Source organism: Stylophora pistillata, chromosome 3 (assembly GCF_964205215.1).
Source record: "Stylophora pistillata chromosome 3, jaStyPist1.2, whole genome shotgun sequence".
Taxonomy (NCBI): Eukaryota; Metazoa; Cnidaria; class Anthozoa; order Scleractinia; family Pocilloporidae; genus Stylophora; species Stylophora pistillata.
Window position 1 is genome coordinate 46,460,673 of NC_142521.1, and position 24,547 is coordinate 46,485,219.

At 37.6% G+C, this 24,547-nt stretch overlaps 3 protein-coding genes across 6 annotated transcripts; 1 reads left to right on the forward strand and 2 right to left on the reverse strand.

Moving 5' to 3' along the window:
• Window positions 1-4,565: 4,565 nt before the first annotated feature.
• LOC148736443 (glutamate receptor ionotropic, kainate 1-like) lies at window positions 4,566-7,692 on the reverse strand. Its single transcript, XM_088753068.1, has 6 exons — window positions 7,630-7,692; window positions 7,055-7,249; window positions 6,379-6,739; window positions 5,764-6,126; window positions 5,235-5,405; window positions 4,566-4,723 (listed from the first exon to the last, which is right to left on the reverse strand). The coding sequence occupies exons 1-6, from the start codon at window positions 7,690-7,692 to the stop codon at window positions 4,566-4,568; spliced, it is 1,311 nt and encodes a 436-aa protein (XP_088609194.1).
• A 447-nt stretch (window positions 7,693-8,139) lies between these two features.
• On the forward strand, window positions 8,140-10,375 carry LOC148736444 (vacuolar protein sorting-associated protein 26B-B-like). The gene is made up of 4 exons (XM_088754650.1): window positions 8,140-8,280; window positions 8,936-9,004; window positions 9,613-9,755; window positions 9,877-10,375. The coding sequence occupies exons 1-4, from the start codon at window positions 8,241-8,243 to the stop codon at window positions 9,982-9,984; spliced, it is 360 nt and encodes a 119-aa protein (XP_088610776.1). The 5' UTR covers window positions 8,140-8,240; the 3' UTR covers window positions 9,985-10,375.
• Window positions 10,063-24,470, reverse strand: LOC148736445 (glutamate receptor 3-like). Of its 4 annotated transcripts, XM_088754647.1 has the most exons (16): window positions 24,389-24,470; window positions 22,472-22,565; window positions 21,653-21,784; window positions 20,089-20,316; window positions 19,645-19,850; window positions 19,485-19,532; window positions 19,138-19,263; window positions 18,005-18,136; window positions 17,653-17,761; window positions 15,155-15,270; window positions 13,944-14,135; window positions 13,156-13,516; window positions 12,447-12,809; window positions 11,996-12,166; window positions 11,362-11,487; window positions 10,063-11,160 (listed from the first exon to the last, which is right to left on the reverse strand). In XM_088754647.1, the coding sequence occupies exons 2-16, from the start codon at window positions 22,557-22,559 to the stop codon at window positions 11,141-11,143; spliced, it is 2,418 nt and encodes an 805-aa protein (XP_088610773.1). In that variant the 5' UTR covers window positions 22,560-22,565; window positions 24,389-24,470; the 3' UTR covers window positions 10,063-11,140. The 4 variants fall into 4 exon arrangements, 3 of the variants coding, with proteins under 3 accessions (XP_088610773.1, XP_088610774.1, XP_088610775.1); XR_015999111.1 differs by lacking the exon at window positions 24,389-24,470 and having other exon boundaries at window positions 11,143-11,160; window positions 11,362-11,473; window positions 22,472-23,786; XM_088754648.1 differs by lacking the exons at window positions 10,063-11,160; window positions 24,389-24,470 and having other exon boundaries at window positions 11,362-11,476; window positions 22,472-23,786.
• Window positions 24,471-24,547: the final 77 nt, after the last annotated feature.

Sequence of the window (24,547 nt, forward strand, 5' to 3'; positions counted from 1 at the left end):
AAGCTTAAAAATTGATTTTACCTGTTTTAAGAAAAATCCATAATTAAATAATCCATCTATTACGAAACTACAATGGAGGACTCAAGAACACAGGAAGTACCAAATTGATTAATATACTATATTTTGAGAGGCATCGTGGAATCCTCGATCATTCATGAGCTTTCTTAGTCAGCCGATGCAATTTCACTGAAAGATTTTTTTAGATTAGAGGCAAACGTCCTGTGGTGTCGCCTGTAGTTGCCTTCGGTCATTCCTATTCATACATCAAAAAATATATTGAGACGGGAATTAAGAAAGAATTTATATGTAGTTTAAATTAAAATTTTTGTGGCGTTTCGACTTTAAGGGATACTTACCACACAGCGCGCAGCATGCCATTATGGTTCGTGATCGTAATCAAGGAAGTCGTTACCCTCGACCTCAAAACACCTGCTTGCCCCCCAATAACAGACAGAAAATCGTTTCTGTCTGTTATCGAAGCCAATCAACATCGGAAATTGTCAACTACTCCTCATAGAACAAAAAGGATATCCTGACAATTCACGAGCATGAAAAATTACGTCGATTTTTGACAATTTGATGCACGTTTACGACTGTTATTCACGAGTCTTTTGATACATAACAATGCTGTGGTTTTTGATCGACGCTCCTCAAATTCTAGCCTCTACATTATGGAGTAGTTTGAGCAGTGCCCTTTCATGATTACTTACATATAACGCCTTAACAATTATCATTCAGCCGCTGTCAATTCTAAGGCTCTTTTATTCCCCCTTTCTGATCGACCTACCCGGAAAAAAAGTTAGCTATGGCTGTGAACGATCCTCGTATAAAACCAGAAACCAAGCTCTTGAAATCTGAGCTGGAATACATAATTTCTAGTCAAATTAAGACATAAGCAACATCATAAACATACTGTCATCTTAACCTAGCTTGAAATTATGGGGTCAGAAAATGTATTGCATGTCACAGTGAAAGTGAGGTTATCAGTGAATGCATGGAACTCTCCACACTCTCAGACAAGAAACAATGAAATACTAAAATCATTTCACGATGAATTGTTTCAACACGTGTCATTTGAAAAGTATGAATGCTGGTAACTTCTGGGCTGTCTATTCATCAGGTAGTTATCAACAAAGAAGCAGTTTAAAGAGTGCGGTGTCAATGTATTATTTTGATCATCAGCAAGGAAGCAGTCTTAATATGCATCATATGCTCGTAAAACAGTAAAATGATAAGAGGTATAATATATTTGTTCGCCTGAAAAAAAAAAACCATAACTAAGTCAGTCTAAAGCTTATGAATAAATGCCTAAAAAGGAACAATTAAAATGAGTGAAACATAAACATAAACAAATTATACTCAAACTCGACCCATCTCTGAATGCTTTATACTTCTGCCAACAATTGTTAAATTGCCTTTTATTAACTTTATTTTATGAACTTAGAAACGTTTAATCAAAGATGTTAAACGGAAGAGAAAATGTTGTAACAGTAATAACGACCTCTGACTTCTAGGGCTAGTTTAGCATAGCGTGGTTGGAATTTCGCAAAGCACTTGCATGATGCATATCGATCGATAAGCATCGGTTTAACTGCGTACAGACGTTTTCCTTGATCTTGTGTTTAAACAATAAATTCAGACACAGTTATATGGTTACTTGTCACTGTCGACTCAGTTTTGCCCAGTTAAAATACATTTTCCAGAAGAAAAAAAAGCGATCTAAACTTTACGACTTTATGAATACTTTTCCCAGCGGTTGTAATGACTCTGACATTCAAAATTCATTTCATCATGGTCTCTCACCCGCGCGTGTTAAAAAAATGCTAAACAGAAATTTTCCTCGTAAAATAACCAAGTAAATAGGGGTGAAGAGGAAAAATTTGATGCTTGGTCCTTTGAAATAAAAAATTCAGATTTATGGTTGGTATTCCTTTCGACACCTAAGATGTAGTAGAATAAACCACCCTCGAATTTGCCAATAAGAAGGTGCGAAGAAACTTTTCAATTATTTTCTTCTTACCAAGTTATACATCAAAAGTGATATGCATGAAACCAGGCTGTTAAAGGATCAACCCTTGCTTGAAGCTCACCTGTACATCTCGATTTGGGTAAGACAAAAATAAAAGTGAGCTAGAGATACTCAGTACCATCAATGTTGTATTGTACACTTGTATATTATACTAAGTTGATGCACTTTGCTAATGACTGTTATACATATCCGCCCGTTTACTGTTTGCGCAACACCTCGTGATTATAGGAGAGTTTGCCAAATTCACCTTTAGTAATTACTTCATTCCATATGCTGACATCAATGGAAAAATGATACTGATTTAACTATCTGTGCTCAACTTTCAAACGATGCTTCCATGTAAGTTAGGAAGGTCACAATTATGTTATTTTAAGAAAATGAAAATACGTCGGTGAAGGCAAAAGGCGAATAAAAGCTTTAATTTTAGCTATTTAAATCACAATTGTTGTTCCAAGACTTAATATATCCCTGTGAAGTGACATAGGGGCATTTTCAAAATGTATTGTAACTGATAAATATGCAATGCGTAATGCAGTGGAACCTCGATTTAACTATCCTCTATATAACGAAGTCCTCGGTATAACGAGCAATACTTCAGTTCCAGCCCGGCTAAAGTTACAGTAAATTGTGCGCCACATAAACACGATAAAGCGAACCCTCGATATAACGAACCAATTTCCCCAGTCCCTTGGCACTTCGTTAAATCGAGGTTCCACTGTGGGAGGGGTTGAGTAATCAAGTAGTGATGTCAATCTTTCTCGTTGGTATACACTCGTTTACTTGAGTATCTATTATCAAGGTGCGTCGAGTCGAAACATTTTCCTTGGCAACGGTTGTCTCAAAACTGCATAAAGTTTATAGATTTCCGGAGGGTACTGTTCATATACCGACGATCGATGTCTCAATACGCAATTTACAAATATACCCGAGGCAAATGTGTACCTTTCAATATAGCTTAATTTTTGCAGTTAGGGAAATGCCTTCTGCTACCCTTTCGTTCCAATACCTATATGCATCATACGCTGGTTCTAAAAATAAGATTGCACAATAACTAACCCGCTTGTCCGTTACATAGCATAGTTTAAAAAGCAAATATGTTTGCTCTGAATTGAAAGCTTCCCCATTTATCAAGTTACTGACATTTTATAGAACGGTTAGGCGGAAGTCTCGTAAGCCAAAGTAGATAAAACCTAGAAAGGGTATAAAAAATATCACATGATATCAATAAAGGGGAATGAAATTGCGGTGTTGCGTCAGTGGGGGAGTATAACAAGATACTTTAGTTTTATCAGCTGTGTTCATAAATGGTAATTGGCCATCGTAGTTTAAAAATTCTTTTCTGTGGGCAATTTACATTCATTAAGTTAGTTGATAACACCAGATCATCACATTATATCAAGTCGCACTGGCTGCAAAAATGACAGCAGCTATCTCGAGCATGAATTCAAGATAGTCCTCTTATCCTGTTGAAATAATGTTTGACGAAAGGCTAACGCTCGAAACGTCAGCTTTTGTAATCGTTACGGTGGCCAATTTACCATTTCAACATTGTTGATATATCCAAATTATTTCGTTACCCCCACCGACGCAGCCCCAAACAGTTTCTTTAGAAACTATCAGCCTTTTGTCAAATACAGGTTCTTCCTTTTCAGCAGTGTTTTTTTTTTCTCTCTTTTTTTTTCCTTGAATGAATGATTAATGTAGAGACATTTGCGATAACTGGAACTTCCCTATAACTAAAAGATCACAGAAGCAAGATAAATTGGGGAAGTGCTTTTAATAGAGGAGCAGACAACTATAACCGTATAATATCGCGGGAGATTTTTCTTAGATTTACGCGTTATTTGCTCTTTGAATAGTGCGAGTAACTGATAACATAGGAAAGTACGTTTCGTGGAAGAGCATAATACCATAGATAGGTTGATTACCTCTCATACTTAGTATCACCTACTTCCACGCAAAAAGCTGCAAAGTCGTTCCTCTTCGTTCGCAGAGAGCTACATGGACAACAAGGTGATAATGATGATGACGGATGAGTTTATTCTTATCTGATATTTTTAAAATTTTCATTTTAATCAGGAAAAGTTAGCCGGGAGATAGGAAAACCATTGCTTACCAACATGGATTTCTCCTCATGGAACATCTTTTGGAGTTGTGTTTTTGGACTGTTAGCATTTCTGATCATTTTAAGAAATGTGTTCACCATCTGGGCATTCCACCAACAGAGACGTCGCAGACGCACCTACTTACTTCTTATCAGTTTGGCTGTTGCTGATTTACTGGTCGGATTGTTAGAAATTCCACTTTTTATACAAAACATCAGCCTGGAATATTCACGTTGGCTAATTTCGATTTATTTTGACGTTTTTACTGGTTTAACGTCCATCTACACACTTGGAGTCATTTCCTCGGAGAGAAGTTTTGCTTTCTTGTGGCCTTTACTTCGGAATTTGAATTCATAATCATAATGACTACATTGTAATAATGTAAATATAAAAAATAAATAAAAATAAGTAAATATAAAAGAATCCCTGAATCATACTGAACTTTCTAAAGACTTCATAACACCTTGTTTAGCTCTTCTTTTCCAGAGGATTTCAGGAATAAGGGTCAGAAAAGCTGCTACCATCCCAGCACATAACACCACGTAGACACCCAGTAGACTCATAAGACCAATTTGCTTTCGAGACAACGCTGAAAATGGAAGAAATAAGACAAGATCTTCACAGTGTACGTAATAATGGTGTTTATTATCACTTCTGTTCCCTAGACTTTCGTAAGTGACCTCACACTGATAGACCCCAAGCCGCTTCCATACCATTATTCGATACCAATTTTCGCGCTTACCTGATTTTGAAAAAGTTAAAGGCTTGATTTCTCGATACGGTTAAAAAAATTGATAAAGAACTAAATCTCTTTTACTTCGTATCTTGAAATTCGTAATTTCAATGTCGTCCTATATTTTCGTGATAATGACTTCGAACACACATCATCACTGCGAAGATCGCTTTGAGATTCAATTGTTCAAAAACTTAACTTCCGTGGTTTGATATTTTTATTGATGCAATTACTATTATCGTTTTATTAGTATTATTACTTTCATCCTTAGTTTTTGGGGCCAAAAGAGCCTTAAAACACAGTTTGCAGTAATGGCTCCCTTTGACATCCGAAGAGCAGAGGTATATCATTTCAAAAAGTAACATACATGTTTCTTCTTCAACTGGACAGTCGTTTCTGCTTCCCCACCATATCCGTTTCAAGTTAGCGAGGAAACCGTTTTCGTGTAAACGCAAAAGAGCAAGACTGAATTCATTCACATGGGGATCGTTGGCGTGAAAGGCCAGTGCGTGTCCTTTAGTCATGCTGAAACCTGGTACTGAAAAATAAAGTGAGTTGCTGTCACGCAAAAGGAAACATCCAATCTGGGGTATTCCTCTGATCATAAATAGACGACTGTTTGGTCTATATGAATATGAATAAAGGGTGAACGTTTCTAAAGAAACCGTGGTGTTGGGTCGGTGTATATACCTTGTTTGGTCTACAGATTCTCTGATGTCTTTTTGTATACTGATCATTGATATGTGATTTATTATCGACTCGATCAATAGTTTGACAAAATGAATGCCTGAGCGCAAGTAAAGAGTAGAGCCTTTACACTGTTGTTAATTCTTGCTCATAAACTACAAAAGCTTGCATATTTTGACTAATAAAAAATTCAGTGTTGTAATATTTACCAACTGTTAAATCGCACGGTGGCTTGCCAGCAATTTCTTTGAGTAACGGCCCCTCGGTTATGAGCGCAAAATCCTCTTTTTCTCTCACCCACTCAACACCCTGTGTTACATTATCAGCAAGAGTACCTTCCGATTCTATTTTTCGCCAGATCTTTTTGTGCGTTTCGTAGCCACTGAGCTTTAAGCACTCTGAGGTACTAGATGAATCAAGCACTGCTACCGAATAAGACGATTTCACAAGGTCTTCAATGTTATTTATTGGATGCTCGGCCTTTTTTACAGTGAAAAAAGCTGCCAGGTTGGCAGTGTACGTCGAGACCCAGATCAATATGCAGAACCAATAACAACCAACAAGTATCCGACCTGAGGATAATTGGGAATAAAATCATTGAGCTTAGTGTTTGGTTTTAACGAATACTGTCTGTCTAATGGCTGGTGCAATGAAATTCAAACCGAAATGGCCCGCCCCAACCACTGTCATAGAACGGCACATTACACAGAAACGTACGAATGACTTATGGAAAACTGTTGTTCAATGCAAGCAGTCCATGGTTATTATGACAAGAATTCGCAAAATCAACTCCTTTATCGGATACATTCACTGGTACACTTCACCTGATAGGCTCTTTGGTGTATTATCTCCCCCCTGTTGCAGCATACAAGCTAAAGCAAACCACACACTGTTGAAGAAGCTGAACTCTTTTGATGTGCCTCGGTCATTATCATCTTTATATCCATAAGGACTGTAGAAGTTTAATACAAACACAGCAACGGAGATGATTATCAAGGTGGCCGAGGTAGCGAACCAAACTTGATTATCAAACGGAGCCATAAACTGAGAAAGGTCAATTTTTTCTTTGAACGATGGCTTCCTCAATAATATATCTGTAGTGAAGTGCATAAAGGGGAAGCTGAAATCCACGACTTTCTCTCGCCTTTCAGTTATAGTGAGTGCGGGAATCGCCATATCCGCTCGCTTTAGGAAAATTAATAATAATAATAAAAATAAAATTCTTGGAAGATTAATTTTAACCTCATAGCTCACACAGATCTTTATTCAAAAGAAAATCCTTGCGTCCTTGCATCCTTGTATTCTCTGCACAACAGATTTGCGATCTCACAAACTGAGTATATTACTAGCTGTTCTTGCACGAACGTTAATTACTGTACCGTGGCAATGTATCAGCGATGGCACTGTTACACCACAGTAATTCTAGCTTTTTATCGAATGCACTTGCTGTCCAATAATTTGACCTATCAACAAAATATGCTATGGAGTTGAGTAACGTACCTCATTTAAAATCTCATTGATGACTCCATTCCAAGTTCCGTTCTCATTTTCAGCTCCATACTTCCCGTCAGGGGAAGTGTAAACCTCATAGGTAAATTTCAGTTTTCCTGCAAGCTCAATTAGAAGATCAATACAGTACCCTTCGTAGAAAACTTCGCCATCTTCCTTTCTCCTTTTCATAGCGAATGGAGCGTCCTGGTGGCATAATAATAACAGATTAACCATTATACATTTCGAAGTTGGTATTTCAAATTCTGCCACGTAGCCAAATATTTCTTTCATAAATGATCAAAGGAGATTGTTTTCAAGTAGATTATAGCAAAAGCTACGCTTCAGATCAAGTTGATCAGGAATTCCTGTTGATCGATTTATTTTTGTTCTACTAGGTTCACTTCCTGTTTTTCTGAGCCACGCTTGTAAATCAAGCGGGACACTTGAAAATGAATCCGCATCACATTACGGTGGATTTTCGACCACAAAAGGCACTTTTCTTCCATCTCCTAAGCCTAGACTCCATCTGCGTTCAGAAAATTATATCGAACTTATTATAAGACATCTCAGTTGAGGCCCATTACCAGTACAACGACAACTCGAAGCTTTCTTCCCTCCAGAGTAGTTTTTGATAGCGGGTTATCCATGTTATTTTGGATATTTCCTGTCATCACTGCACCGTTGGTCGAATTCCACGTACCTATCTAAAAACGAAATACGGATGCAAAGCTCCGGTGTGACGCCAAAGAGGTTAAGTCCTAAAATAGTTTCTATTTTTCCGTGAAAGAGTGAATAAATCTTTAAGTGAAAAAAACTAGGTTCTTACTCGCGGGTTTTTGCTGTACTGGAAGTTATTAATCACCTGTGAAGTCACCCAAACAAAATGAAATTTTTCATGAATTTTATTGCAAAAACTGTTTCAGATAATCAGACCATTTGGCTTTTAGGCTTTTAGGCTTTTTTGAGATGGTGAGTGGCTACTTTTAATTATCAGTATCATTTGGCAGGGTTTGCTTTTATATGCCAAAAATGCTGAAAAGTTACAGAGGATGTTGAAGGAAGAGAGTTATTTTATACAGGTTTACCCTGTGTATTTCACCTCATTAAGTAAAATTTTTAGTTCTCTAGATACCACTTAAAAGATGTGATTGTGGGAAAAATTTACTTCCTGCTTGTGCGTATCAAGATCAAACACATGGAGTTAGCGATTATCAAAAGAGAGACAACTGGAACAGGTGAGCACTTAAATGCTTGTAGGCACAGATTTAGCAACTTAAGAAAATGACTTAGGTTCTTTAACTAAAAAGTGAGCAAGCCTTCTTTGCTACAAAAAATACAAAACAGGTTCTGTTGGTTATGTAGTGTGAATGCATTCATATAGAGTGGCACAAATTATTTATTTATCTATTTAACTATTTATTGAAATTTCTTACCTGGTTATTTGACAACTGAAAACTGTTTTTTAGGCTGTTTAGAATTTTTACGAACAGCTTAAAATGATCCTGTTACTTCTGATAATCAATTACAAAATTGTAACTAAAATAATATGAATTTTTGTTTGATATTGGCTTACATGTAATTTATGGTTTGTAAGCCCAAGGAGTCGCTTATGTATCAACCAGACTTCATCATAATCATTATAGATAATAATTATACATAATAATTATACATTACTTAACCAATGTCCATCAGGGCTCGACGCTAACTTTTCAACTTACTACCCAAGTGGCTAGTGACATCTTAGATGTTACAACAATTTCAGTTTGTATACTAGCCAAACTGGCTAGTGGAAATCAAAAACCACAATCCAAACTCAATTTCTGCTTGTCCGTGGCTAGTTGGCTACCATAAGTGTCAAGCCCTGGTACATGTAATGTTATTCTTCATTAGGTCCCAATACTTATAATGAAAATGAAACAATTGCAAAGTATGAGATCATGGATGGAGCTCCTGTGCGAGGTGTGTTTTAGGTTTGATCATTTTCTTTTGTAGCGTTTGAAGAGACAACAGGTCTTGCCCACTTGCTGAAAAGTCCATGCAGAAATTTGAGTTGTCATCTATACTGTCAATACATATAATTTATACTGCAGGAAGACTGTTTTGGTTTTTTCAGTGTTTGGCAGTCATGTATAAGTAAAAACATTTTTACAACTTCCTTGTTATGGTTGAAGATTAAAGTAAGAAAAACATTTTCATGAAATATTATTCATGGTCTGTTGTTTTGTTCTTAAAAAGAAACTTGCCTCTCCCCCCTGATTAGCAGTTATGTTGAGGGAATTTCCCAAAACAAGTGTCAGCCTTACTGTGAAGTCCAAGTAGAAGCAGCATTTCAGCAATTTAGCATTTTTTTCATAATAATCTTATTTGCAACCAAACTTTTGTTTCTGTTGATCGTTTAATGATTTGAAGTTGCCAGGTAGCATCTGTGAAAATGATTGAGTTTGGAGTCCTTTACTGCTTTACATGTACTTAGAAAATGGTAATTAAAACTAAGAATCAGCTATACCATTGTATATTTATAAGTGTGTAACTATTGTGACAGAGATATGTGTGCATTCCTTTTTCAGGGGAATCCATTCCAATCCGGCTGTTCTTGGCCGGTTATGAGCTGACACCCACCTTCAAAGATGTCAACAAGAAGTTTTCTGTGCGGTACTTCTTAAATCTTGTCCTTGTTGATGAAGAGGAAAGAAGATACTTCAAACAGCAGGTATAACACTCTGGCGTGTGCACGTGATCATTCCATGGGCTCAGTGGCATTCAGCGTAATTTAATGTATTGTCATTAGGGAGGATGCTTGCAAATTCAATGTTAATGTGTTTTGGTTATAGGAGATAGTGCTGTGGAGAAAAGGAGACCTGAAGAAGAAGCCTGGCATCTTAACAGAGAAACTGAAGCATTCACGAGAAGAGAGCAAGCCAGAAGATACAGAAGAGTGAAGGGGCAATAACCAATGCATAGAGCCACATGTATATGATAAATAGAGTATAAGGAGTATTCAGTGTTCAATGACTGTCTTTGCCAACACAATTTGAAACGAGGCTTTTTCCTGTTTATCTGCCAATGACATACGGTACAGTGATTTTCCTTTATGATGAGGAAGAAAGCATTTGATTATTGCATGCAAATATTATTTGGCAAAAATGTAACACTAAATGGACCACAAATAGATTCTAGATTCTAGTATTCCTTTTTTTTTTTTAATTTTTTGCTAATTGTTCATGGTCTCACTCTCCCCTTGCCGTTGACTATTTTTGTAAGCTCATTGTTTTCCTTCAGTTTGAAGCCATCATTCTCCATTGCAAAGGTCAATAAAAGTATTACAGCAAATGGTTTGAGTTGTAATAAACATGTTTATTGCTCACCATTTACCCTCTACACCTTAATATCAGAATGCATATTCTCCTTACTGTTCTCTATACATTTCCTAAGGTGCTGACAAGGAGAATTTGTTTAACAATCAAGAGCTGCTTTAGCTGGTTATCTCTTTTATTTTACTAAATCTTGGGTTTCATAGCTTAAATTTATGTCGCATTTTTAACTGCGATGTTTACCCTCCTTGGGCTCCACTAAATCATACTCAAAATAAAGATCTAGGACTGAGCGAAAGAGGTCTTATAGCTCGGCAAACAACAGAGGTTGATCCTGCCTCACGCGGAGACTGGGTAGAGTTCCTCTTTACTTTGAGTCTTTCTGTTTCACTTCGTGCTTTCGAATATTTACAAAGATTAATTACAATTAGTAGAATACTGACCGAAGCAGAAAATCTCCAAGATATTCTTTACATTGTAATGAGATACTTAGACCCAAGAATTATAAGTTGAAGTCAGTTGAGTAGGGCTGGGTTCGAAAGGGGGTTGGTGTTAATCTGAAATTGAAAGGTTGAGCTTGGCTTTAATTTCTCATGTAGAAGAGCGGGTATGAGAGCCAAGGCTTTGTTGGATCTTCTCTCAATAAGACTCGAAACTAACTGGAGAAAATACAAAAGAAAAATCCCTTCCTAGAGCTGTCGAAGTAAATTAAAATTTACGCTAACCCCCGGGTTAGGTTAATCTTGTTTTGAACAACTAGGCTCAGATCTTTAGCGCTGAACGTTCACGGAGCGAAGCTATGCCCTACGGAAGAAACGAAAAAAAAAAAATGTGAGCTGCTTTTGAGTCATTGGCTTCATAAATTTTCGTTTCAAGGTGATACTTTCATCCATAGAAACAATGTTCGTGCCTAGTTCCAGCAATCTCTATTACTAGATAAGATAATCGCCCGTAAGAGGCAACTACCAAGAACAGGGTGGCACTCACTGATTCCTTGGCACAAACCTTGTTTAGATCTCCTTTTCCAGTAAATTTCAGCGAGCAACGTCAGGAAAGCGATCACCATTCCAACAAGGAGGACCCCGTATACACCCACCATACTCTTCAGATCAATTTGCTTCTGAGACAACGCTAAAAATTAAAATTTAAAAAAAAAAAAAAAAAAAACCCACCAGATTTGCACGAAACTATGTAAACGTTTTACAACTCCATCCATATGCTATGGAAATTGTCGATTCAATGATACAACTTTCTTGATTAGCAGCTGTTTTGAGGCATTTTGGAGCAAATAATAAATTCTTAGCTTCACCCACTTGCAACTGAATGGTCCACACCACTTGCAAAAGAAGAGAACCCAGTTTGAAAACATTTAAAGATTATCTTATCAGTTGCTAATTTTTTTTAGGGCGTTTCGAAAGGAGAATTATGTTATGGAAATTTCTGGAAATTGAAGACCCTCGATGAATTGCGGATCTTCGATTCCTTACTTATCCAAGAATCAGATGTTTAACCAAAAAAAAAGTTTTTAAAATGATTAAAGTTGACCTAGTTCACCTCTATGAAGAAACTGGCAAGAGCATAAATCGTTTTATTATAACCCAAAGAGCATCAAAAGCCCTATCGAAATGACACAACGTACATGTTTCTTCCTCTACCAAACAGCCACTATCGCTTTCCCACCATTTCCGCTCCAAGCTGGCAAGAAAATCGTTTTCATGAAGACGCAGAATGGTTAGACTGAAGTCACTCACGTGGTGATCATTGGATTGAAAGGCAAGTGCGAATCCTCTAGCCGTGCTTAAGCCTGGTACTGTAGAAAATATCGGATTATGTCAATGATCTTTTACGCCAATCGCAATATTAAGCTAGAGGTATAACTAGAAGATGTTTTGAAATCAGAAAGTTCCTTTGTCATTTGTTTCGTCTTGTTTTATTTTGTATTGTTAGTGTGGTTAGTATTTTTGTTGTTGTTGTACTCTGGAAATACTGGCCTATAATCGACTCCTGCAAAAGGTTGATGACAGGAAACGTTCATTACCAGAAGTACTTACAGACCCTGCATGTAACCTTGCAGCTATTTCAGTAGTTACCTACTTCCAGGTCACAGGGTGGCTTGCTGGCGATCTTTCTAAGGCAAGGCCCGTCGGTTATAAGCGCGAAATTTTCTTTTTCTCTCACCCATTGAACGCCCTGTGCAATGGTTTTAACCAGTGTGCCATCGGATTGAATCTTAAGCCAGATTTTTTTGTGTGTTTCGTAGTCACTACTCTTGAAAAACTCTGACATACTGGATGAGTTAAGCACTGCCACGGAGTAAGATGATTTCATGATGTCTTCAAGGTTTTGAATGGGATGCACCGCGTTGTTCATCGTGAAAAATGCTGCCAGATTAGCGGTGTATGTTGAGACGCAGATCAGTATGGAGAACCAATAGCAACCAGTAAGTATACGACCTAAGAAGTTTACAAATACTTGAAGTAAAATCACCAGGCTTAATGCATGGATTTTAGGAAGGCCACAGGTCTATGGCCCAGCGTAATTAATGGATTTCAAACCAGACTACCTTACTCCCAGTTCTCTCCTGGAGGTGCTTTATACCGAAGATTACCATTCATAAATTGTGACAAATTTTTAGATAATAACTACAATATTTTTAGCTTTTGACGCTTAACGGACACTTTCGCCAGGGTACATTTATTAACTAGTAATTTTAAGGTAACGCAGCAAAAATAGTTGGAGCCAGAATGCCATCACATTTCAGTAAAACACTCGGATATCTAAGAGTTTGTTTTACTCCACCTGAAAGGCTTTTTGGTGAGTTATCTCCTCCCTGTTGCAGCATACAAGCTAAAGCAAACCACACACTGTTGAAAAAGCTAAACTCTTTTGATGTGCCTCTTCCATTATCATCTTTACATCCATAAGGACTGTAATAGTTTATTACAAACACGGCAATAGAGCTGATCACCAGGGTGGCCAAATTAGCGAACCAAACTTGCCTATCAAACGGATCCATGAACTGCAAAAACTCAAGTTCTTCTTCTGACGATGCCTTGTTCAATAATAAATCTGGGTTGAAGTGCATAAAGGGTACGCTGAAATCCATGACTTTCTCTCGCCTTTCAGTCATGGTGAGGGCGGCAAGAGCCATATCTGCTCGCTTTAAATATAAAAGAACAACCTCTTTTATGAATTGTTGAAAGAGGACTACCTCTTTCCCGATGAGCTAGATATCTTAACTCCATTGCTTGCATAGATCTTTCTTTAATCAAGAATATAATCATTGCATCCTTTGTAATGTCACATCAGTTCGTAGTAAGGCTTTTAGAAGGAATATTTCGAACAAAAATTGTTGTAATATGGTCAAAGCAATCCATTCTTCTATTCTTCTTACTCGCTTTACAAAATAAAGTACTTGTGTGTGATAACGTGTGTATTTATGTCGAGGTGAGTTGTCAGGACACCCGAAAGATTTGTAGGTTTTAAAAAAATCTACTTTGGGTTTTCTTGGAACTCACCGAGCATAAAGTTAGATAGTGTTCCAGCATATCAGTGAAGCGAATCAAGTTGGAAATTTTAAACCATACCTTATTTAAAATCTCACCGACAACCCCATTCCAAGTTCCGTCTTCCATCTCTGCCCCATATTTCCCGTCAAGAGTGGTGTAGATTTCATATGTAAATTTGAGATTTCTTGCAAGCTCTTTTAGAAAATCAATGCAGTATCCTTCGTAAAATAATTCGCTATGTTTCTTTCTTTCCATTACATAGGGACTTTCCTGGTGGCACGACAAGAAAACGGTAATTGTTTTAAAAATAATAACTTATCTTCTATCACTGTTGTCGATGATGATGAATCTCAATACAATCATCGGTTGCGATATCTAGGCTTCAAATCAACGCGTTGTCAAAGCGAATAGACTGTCATCTAGACTCACAAGTTTGTCTTATTGTAATTTTCTTTCCGTCTAGTGCCTCAGACTTCCTACATTATCGCGTGCATCATTGCCGAACTAATCTGAAAATATTTATAGTTCTTTACCGAGGTTCAAAGATCTGAAATTCCCTTCTTGTTACAATCACTTCTCTGTCAAGTTTTCCCAACTTTAAGAAAAGAGTGTTTGAGTTTTTGGTAAAATAATTACTGAATTGACAAAGCCGCACACTTGTTGCACTATCTATGTAAGCATGCATATTGTTACGTACGTGGTGGCCTCAACTATTAGCCTAGTGGTTTCTATCTAGAGGTCATCTCGTACATTGAACTATCGATAAAATGTTAATATATCAGAAAAAGGAAAATAAATAAAATAAATAAAAAAATAATGAAAAAAAAAAAAACATGACCTCAAGTAATACTAGTTTATATCGCATTTGCAAGAGTCTATAACAAAAGATGTTGTATTCCTAAGGATCAGGTGTTACTTGCTTTAATTGAGGAGGAAAGGAAAATCGTGGTAATGCTGGTGATACGGCGCTGGTTTTCAACCTCGAATTTTCGCTAACCATTGAGCTGCAAATCGTGTCCTTTCAGCACATTGGTAAAAATTAATCTGAACAAAACAAAAACCCTCTCCCTCAGCCAATTTTCAAGCCATCAACCTTTCCGACCTTTACTTGCTTGAATGTTCACAACGAATGGGCAAACGTCCCTCTATGGCTTTCGGAAAAATTAAGACAGTTACATGCGGTAATTAAATAAGCAAATTTGGGCCTCTATAATAAACCGTAATAAACTGGTCTCGTTATTATCTCCCAACCGTTCATAATAAATATATCTGACTATGAGCCTCATTACCAATACAACGGCGACTCGGAGCTTCCTTCCCACCAGAGATGTTTTTGACAGCGGGCTATCCAAGTTATGTTGAATATTTCCAGTAATGATGGCTCCTTTAGTTGAATTCCAGGTACCTACCTACAAATTAGAATGAAACGACAAAGTGCAATGAAGTTTTAATTAACACGATGAAAATAAAAAAAAAGGGATGTTTTTGGTAGATTTTTGTGGAAATCTTAAAGTCATAATTGCAAAATATGAAAATACTTCAATAGATAAAAGGAAAACTTAGGCGAATATCTTCAAAACTGACATAAAAAAAATTACCCCAGAACAAATGCTCAAGTTTCTTTTTACAAAAATCCGCGAGAAATCAGTACGTTTTTTGATGAGAATACTCTGTACTGCATTAGGTTTACCGTCATGTCCCTGCTAAGACAAGAGAGTTTTACTGGTCTGCTGGTAAACGTGCATCAGAATTAATGTTTCCAATTTCACATCTTCGAATTCGATACCGTAGTTTTTCAGTTAAGACCAAGGCGGTCTTTAAATGATCAACTCAAGTGTAGACACAAAAGTGGTTAGACATTTACCTTTGTGACCCACTGATTTGGACATTATTTTATAAAGTGCAGTTTGTTTGAGAAGGAAGCGAAAAGTTCAGGCGCACTTGAGGTTTTCTCAGAATTAAGAACAATTAATCGAAGTGTCACCTTAAACAGCGTGACCATATTGGCTACAGATGTGGCAAAATGAGCAAAAATATAAATGCGTGTATAATGGTTAAGTTAAAAGATCATGTCTCAGAACCGATACTTACATGTATTAGTTTGTATTATTTTCTTATATATCCTTACCTTATTTATGTTTGTACATTATGGGGAAACAAGTATAAAGCCCCACTGTCTCAAATAGTATTATTACAAAACAAAGCGGTTCGTAATGTCGCAGTAATGAACACTACTAATGCAGTAGTGAAAATAAGGCCTGAGAATAAAACAAAAAATGAAGTCAGGTCCGTACGGGAGTTGAACCCATGATGACCTATGTGATACCGGTATAGCGCTCTACCAACTGAGCTAACAGGCCAACTGGGAACTGATCATCATGTCTGTTAGTATTAATTGTCAGTGAATTCAAATATGTGAAAATCATTTATGTACTACGGTTTTAAGAAAATACATTACACATATATGATTTTCATCTATTCAAATTCATTGATCCATCACTTCGAGGGTTTCACACGAACCAACGTAAGGGCCAGCTCCCAGTTGGCTTGTTAACTCAGTTGGTAGAGTACTGCACCAGTCTCCCACAGGTCATGGGTTCAATCCCGTAAGGGCCAGCTCCCAGTTGGCTTGTTAGCTCAGTTGGTAGAGTACTGCACCGGTATCCCACAGGTCAGGGGTTCAATCCCGTAAGGGACTGAATTTTTTTCAGGCCTTGTTTTCACGACTACATGAGTAGTGTTCATTACTGCTAGGATCTCTTTCAAACATTTCTTAAAACCGCAGTACACATATATAATTTTTATTAAAGCGGTTTGTATTATATATAAATGATGTTCCTTTAATGGATCAATAACTCCACACTACGTATCCGTAGACTTTTTAAAATTTTGCTGATTTTGTTAAACTGAACACATACATGCTTTTTACATGATTATTTCCAGGATGAAATGATATACCTGTTTCACTAGTATCTGAGTTACATAACTACAATACCCGCAGTGCATCATCTGATCTAATCAAGTAGTCACCCTCATTTCGAACTAGTCTCAGGAGATTCGCCTGAGCGTTATTGGAAGATTATTATGGAATAGTATTCCGCAATTAATCAAAGACAAACCATCTGAAAAGATGTTTAGAAAAGCACCTTTACGCTGGTATCTTGCTCAATACTAATGAAACATCACCTCTTCGACAATTTACTGAGCTATTTTTATAAGTTTTCCTTTACTTTTAAAATGACAAATTTCTTTCTTTTTTTTTTTTTTTGGTCATACTGGGGTAATTTCAGGGACACGATATTAGTTTTTATTATATGGCTGTGTCTCACAAGGACTGCGAACTACCGAACTCACGAATTTGATTGGCTAAAATCAATATCATCGAAAGCGGTCTAGATTTTCCCATCTAGACCGGCATCTAGACCGGTGTAGAAAAAAAAAGGTACAAAGAATATAAAAAATTGGCATATAAGACACAGCCAGATAATAAACATCTTATTAACCGAGCTAGGTCGGTCTGTATGCGACCTCGGTCAAGATTCTCCCATACAGACCTCCCACTCGGTTAATAAGAACTAAATCTAGACTTGCCTTTCTCCTCTTCTTCTTATGTACAATGTAACTTAATTTAAGTGATGTAATTTTGCAATGTAAGCCTCTTTTCCTCGAGATTTTATATCTTTTACTCTACTTTTTCACCTTGTATCTAGTTCTGCTAAGGTGTAGAGAAATAAATAAAAATGAAAAAAAAATGCTTATAAAGCTATCACAAGGTAGGAAAACACACCTACCTTTCTAAAGGAATTGTTTCGAAGATTTAAGATTTCCAGTTCAATTCCTCTCCGCTGCCCATGTTCGGTAAATTGCACAAGTCCAGTCATGCCACGGAAGATAACCTGTGTCATTTAGAGAAATGATAACAAAACTGATTTAGCTGTAACACAAGCATTTAGGTTCCGAATATTTAGATTCTTAGTTTTTATTGTTACTTCCCCTTCCCCCAGGAAGAAGTCATTAAAAAATGGCCATTTTCGTAGCCACCACGTTTAGTTCTAGGCTCCCAGATGAAAAGAAGAACCTTTCACTACATGTCCTTTTACCTTTGAACACATACCCTGACACTTCATACAATTGGTTACCTTCCTCATGCATGTGAATATTGCGTTCCTATCTTCCAGACTAATGTCAGATCCATTAATCGACGAGCAAGGCCAAGTATTTGCAGCTTTCTTGATGATTTGGAAGGTGTCATAACCAACAGCAACTGTTCCCTGAGGCAGTGACAAAGTTATTGTTGTTACTTTTTCTATGTTTGCGTGTCCAAAAGTAATAAGGATAATGCTTCACGGTCTTAACTACACCTCAAGCCGGACCCATTTTTTTCTAAAGGATACATTTTGCCAGAAAAGGATCATGCTCATGCAAGTATAAGATCGTCATTCAGAAAATTTACGTTTATTTGCATTAAATGGTTTGAAATTTAGGAGTGACCTTTGATCGTGTGGTCCGACCGAGCGAGGACAGTTCAGTCTGTAAAAGCTGTTTTCGGCAGCAGTAACTGACGTTTTGAGAACCTAAAGGGAAGTCACCACCACTACTCAAGCATTTACAAAACGAGTGAAACGACGCTCCTACTTTATCATTCTCAGGAATGACGTCTTTGCGATTGTCTTGAGCCGTGTGATTCATATGATTATGATGAGTTTCTACAGCGCATTCTCCATATAAATATATTTATCCTATTAACCAAGCGCGAGGGCCGTACTGGGAGAATATCGGCCCGAGGTCTTGACAGTACGGACCTAGTGCAGCGAGGTCCGTACAAAAAAAGACCGAGGGTCGATATTCTTCCAGTACGGTCTCGAGCAAGCTTGGTTAATAAGAGATTTATTATATGACTGAAGTTCAAAGGGACACAAGTGCGTTATCATTCGGGACCATTCGGGACAGTTCTCGGTCCGACACTGAGCGAATATTGACCGGCAAAAGAGCATTTTGATTGGTTGATTTTAGTTAATGGCCCTCTGACTGCCCGAGTCGTGTAATTAATACTCTTATGGGCTGTACAGTATTTTACAGAGGACTTGAGCCAGACTGCATTGAGTAGTTTACAACTTTTTGTCCGGGGCTCTACACCACGAGCTAACCAGGTGTAAATAACTCTACTTCTTTATCTTATTCCGAAAGGTACGAACATGCAGCAGGGGAATATCGTAGTCCAAATCACTCAAAAATCACTTTAAAAAAACCTTCTCTCGCAAAGAAAACTTGCCTCTTCGATAACATCGGTGAAATTGCCTCCAAAATGAGTTTTTAGTTCATTAACGGGAGACGTCTCAGCAAGCTGCAACTTTAAAGCGATCACCTTGTCTCGGTGCCTGGTAAGATTCACGGGAACCTGTCAACGTAATGAATAGAGCTCACTGATAAAAGCTAATTCGATTAAATGATAAAATTATCCGGGCAAATTCCAAAGTTGTAATTGATGAATGCATATGCTGGAATTTGACTGACAATGTTGTCTGCCCAGTGGTGAACGAGGATCTTTGTTTGAGGAAATTGTAAACTATCAAATGTCAACTAACTTTTAAATGTTACCAACAAGTCTCAAAGTCAAACCTGTCCTTGAATAATCCATATATATGTCTTTTCGTGTTGACAAGGCTTCTGTCACAGGATAATACACGGATTCAAAATTAGATTCTATGGTAGTTGTGACCGTCAAACAAAGAAGATTTCAAACAAAACAAGAAAAGTGACATTTATTATCAATTATTACCTGTTGTAATATTTGCTCGATGTTTTTATCTTCCAAGTAAAGTACAATAACTTCGGGATCAAATTTCTGTACTTGTTCTATCACTCTGTACGCTGGTTCTGTCGCTTCTTCGTTTTTTTCTCCTTCAGAAAGCTGAACTAAATTAATGATCAGCGGAAACTTCCGCGAAACTGTTAAAAAATTTCCAGCTTCGTGGACTCGGAGCTCTAAACAATAACATACAAATAAGCACAAAAATCATTGAAATATCACAACTAGCAAGCTGCAAGACCAATCTTGAATGAGCCTTAGAGTATTGGAGGTATTCTTACAATGGAGAAAAGTATTGGTAGCTTTGAGAGTTCATATGATTCGAGTCTGTCAAGGTAAATAGATGTTGTTTGCTGGCCACCTGCAACGTTTGGACATAAATATGTGGGGAATATTTATCTGAAAATGAGTTACCTTCATAAACAACAACAACATTTTTCCACCCGTAGTTTTTCAATATTTCAAGTGTGGCATGGGCATAATCTTTGTATCCTGCTGACATCTGTATTGATTTTTTACATTGGTCTTGGGGTCCAATAATGTTACCATAGAGACGGATGAGAGGGATGCCGGTCAATGTAGACAGTGTGCAAGCGGAAGTGGCTGCTGCACCTCCCTCGATGAGTGTAATGACGTTTGATGCTGAAGTGAATGTGGTAGAATAGGAATTATGAATCAGTTGGTGGTAGAGTATATCAGTAAAAGAACAAGGTATGACCAAAAAAGGACGAGTTCATCTTAAGAGACTTTTGTTGCGTTACAGTTGTCACGTAGTGCGTCAGTATCATTTGCATATTGATTCGTTATTCGAGACTCGTTATGTTTTTAGGTGTTAGTTTTTCCACTAGTCGTCGCATCGCTAGGTCACTTGTAACATCGTCGTAAGAATATTAAAACAAGAAATCGTCGTTGATACAGTCTGATCGAATCGTCAACGAGTCAAAATTGGTTGTGCTCTCTCCAACAGCGTTATTCCAAGGGGCGGTATTCCTCAGGGGACAAGACTAGTCCCTCTGTTATTCCCAGTCCTCGTCAATAACCTAGTGAAGGACTGGAAAACTAGAGTAAAGTATGTAGATAATATGTCAGTCTTATAGACTATTCCTAGATGTTCAACCAGCATGTTGCCCTTTGTAGCGAGGAATATTTGTTGAATTATATGCCAGTAGTCATGGTATGAAGCTAAACCCATCCAAATGCAAAGAAGTACTCCTAGATTTCTTACAGTATAAGCCCTCAGATCTACCCCCCTTACAGATGTCAGGATGTGTGATTGAGCAGGTGTTATCTTATAAGTTACTCGGTGTCCATCTGTCACAATTTGTCATGGTCTATTCACTGCGACTATATTGTGAAGAAAGCATGCAAGCGGCTCTATACGTTGCGAGTTTTAAGGAAATCAGGCCTCCCACCAAAAGATCTTATTCAGGTTTATTGTAGCCTGGTAGGCCCCATTTTAGAATTTGTATGTTCGGTGTGGGCCGCGTTACCCGCCGGTCTGGTTCAGTTGATGGAAAGCGTTCAGATGTGTCACACTGAGAATCATATTTCCAGATTGCTCTTATGAGTCTGCACTCGTGAGCTGTGGCTTGCCTACTCTGTTGGCGCGCCGTGATGAGGCTTGCAGGCGTTTTATATCTAACATCAAGGAGTCCGGCTTCCTTACACACCTGCTGCCACACCCCACGAATGTCGCTCATGGGTACGGGTTGAGATCCGGTTTTTCCTGTTCTCAATTCCGTTTCTTCAGAACAGACCGCCTTAGTAAGTTCGTTACCCATCACAGTTACAATAGGGCTTAATTGTTTTTGTCTTTTATGCCAAGTGTAATGTGTTCTGGTTAGAATTGAGTGAATTTTATTGTCTCCCTTAGCTTGTAATTTAGTGTTTAACACTACCAAAGGGTTAAATAAACTGATTATTTATTTATTTATTTAACTATTTTCTAAAGTTGGGAAAATCGTCCTTAACATCTTACCTTCACCAAATAGGGCTGCAGCTTCAGAAATTTTGAATTCTTTCAAAACTGCTGTAACATTATCCGAGCCAGAGAAATAACTGAAGACTGAGTTTAATGCATGAAACTCATCAGAACGTCCATTAATAAATCCTGTTTGAAATTGCGCAAGAAAATAATTATTTAAAGGCTGATAGTCTCTAAAGAAACTGTTTGGGGCTGCGTCGGTAGGGGTAAGGAAATAATTTGGATATATCAACAAAGTTGAAATGGTAAATTGGCCACCGTAACGATTACAAAGGCTGACGTTTCGAGCGTTAGCCCTTCGTCGGAGCGAATGACGAAGGGCTAACGCTCCGACGAAGGGCTAACGCTCCGACGAAGGGCTAACGCTCCGACGAAGGGCTAACGCTCCGACGAAGGGCTAACACTCCGACGAGAGGCTAACGCTCGAAACGTCAGCTTTTGTAATCGTTACGGGGGCCAATTTACCATTTCAACTTTGTTGATATATCCAAAATAATTATTTAGGCGAGTAATACTATTTAATGCAATGATTATAATTATGATAATAACGAAAGAGAATTTTTGATATCATTTATAGACCTCCGACTATACAAGTGACGTGTGACAAGTGATATTAAAGTTTATCTGTTTGTTTGTTTGTTTGTTTGTTTTTTACTTATCGTCTGACTTTTAATAATATGGCGAGGGTAAATTTTCAAAGTTCAGTCCTCTAGGATTATTGCATTGCGGTTTTCTTGCACTGGCCATATGGTTCTCAGTAACTAAAGTAATTGACTCTGATTCGTTTGAACGCAATGCAGTGATGTAACTTACCGCAGGTCAAGATTCTATTAGTGGCGGCGATTCTATGTTGTATTAATACAAACAAAAATAGGTTGGAGAAGAGATCTTGTGTCCTCATCCTTCTCTCCAGATTAAGAATAAACGAATCAAAGAATGCTGAGATAAATAAATCAATGCTTAGAGAAAATCAATATAACAAGGAATTTTCGCTGAAAAAGATCGTGAAAGACGAAATTAGCGATGGTAATGATAATGATAATATCAATGACGATAATGAAAATAATAATAACGAAAACAAAGATGATTGAAATGAACTAGCAAGACATGATATTTTTAACCGAAGAAAGAGAAGATTTGGGAACAGAGAAGAAGAAAAAAATCTGAAAAATACTGAGCCAAGAAAGTAATTAGTATTGTTATGAACTAGTAGTAGTGGTAAAGAGTTTGCGAATTGGGCTGTCAAATTATCGTGAGGTCCTGGTGCGAGTCTCGTAAGCCTCGTTTTTTCATGTGATGCAAAACCACATATATTTTTCCTTTTTAGTGATTTGTCCTTGACCGTTATGATAGCGCTTATTTCTCAAACAATAATCGCCACGGCTGGTCGTGTCTGGGTTTGTCTTCTCCAGGAGTGATATTGTTTTTCGCGTGCTTTGTTGTTCATTACGACAGTCTCGTGAAATTGTTTGGGTTAGGGCCTATCCGTACTAGCGACAAAATTGCTTTTGAGACAAATTTTCTGTTATCATCAACACTTTACAAGTGCGGATGGGTTGCCGCGACTTGCAAAATTTTGGTCCCAAACGGACAAATTTTCAAACGCACCGTTTAAAAAAATTTCCTCTTTACAAAATAGACTAAATAAACAAAACCGTAATAATCTTCTCGATCATATTTTTGTAAACGCCGCCACCAGGTTGGTAACTGAACTGAGTGTAGTTTACCAAAAGATTGCGTCTTTCGTTGCGCTCCCGGATTTTACAACTTCAAACAACTTTTGATGAATCCTGTTAATTGGAGTTTGAATCCATAGGCAAATTATAGCGGCCAGTCTTATGAGCAGGTCAGGCGCTGGATGCAGCCGGGGCAAGATACAATGGTGGAGTGATTTTCCGGTCGGCACTTTATCAGTCCAACATTGAAGCAGTAGATGCGGCACAAGATCCAGAAGTGCCCACTCAAAGCAAAGGGAAAGGAAAAGCTAAATTGAATCGAATTACAGTAAAATAAAGTATCGGTGTTATTTTTGGCTGTTAACCGAATTTGTCAGATTTAACAGCTTCGACATTTTCAATGCAGATGCAACAGAGGCGACAAAAATTTGTCGAGACAAAATTTGTCCTATGATTTTTTCAGCGCGGATAGGTCCCTTAGTGCTCTAAACTGCGTTCTATCTGCCAAGGTCAGTTTTCCCGTAAGCCCACCCATGCCTATTAATATAATATTTAAATACTGATGAATAAGAATATAATACTCATTTGTCATAGATTATACATCTTGATGGTACTACAATATTGGCACTCTGGCCCTCTACGTTATCAATTATTCGGATGTTTCAACGTTTCAAAATTGTTGCAGGCGAAAATTTAAGATAAACTTCGTCATTTAAGAATTTTGTGGTGAGAAATTCTATAATAAACACGAAAGTTGTTTATAAATACGCCAAAATACCAACTAAAGCCGTACGCGATTCAATGTTTGAAGTATGTACTAAAGTATGTACTAAAGGCATAGTCTGAAATCTTGGCCAATACTTGAGAGAATTTGTTTTCGCCGCTCTTTCAAACGCGGACTGACCAATTTGTTGTCATGCTTAAAGGCGAGAGCCATCGAGGATGCATCCTTTGGAGCCTCCAAAAAATATAGAGGAAATAACTTTTCCTCACTGTTATGAGCTTATTCTTGGGATTAAACAGTGTAAATGCAAGAGTGAGTCAACAAACTAACCTGTTATGTTAAGATTATAACCTCTGCTTTAGAGAGAAGAATCCTGAGAAGTCTCATTCCCAAGATACGGGAGATGTCTGACGAGTCGCAGTGTAATTTATAGAACTACAAATATTAGAAACCTTCCAGGGGAGTTTTTTTTAAAGAGAACTGCAGGAC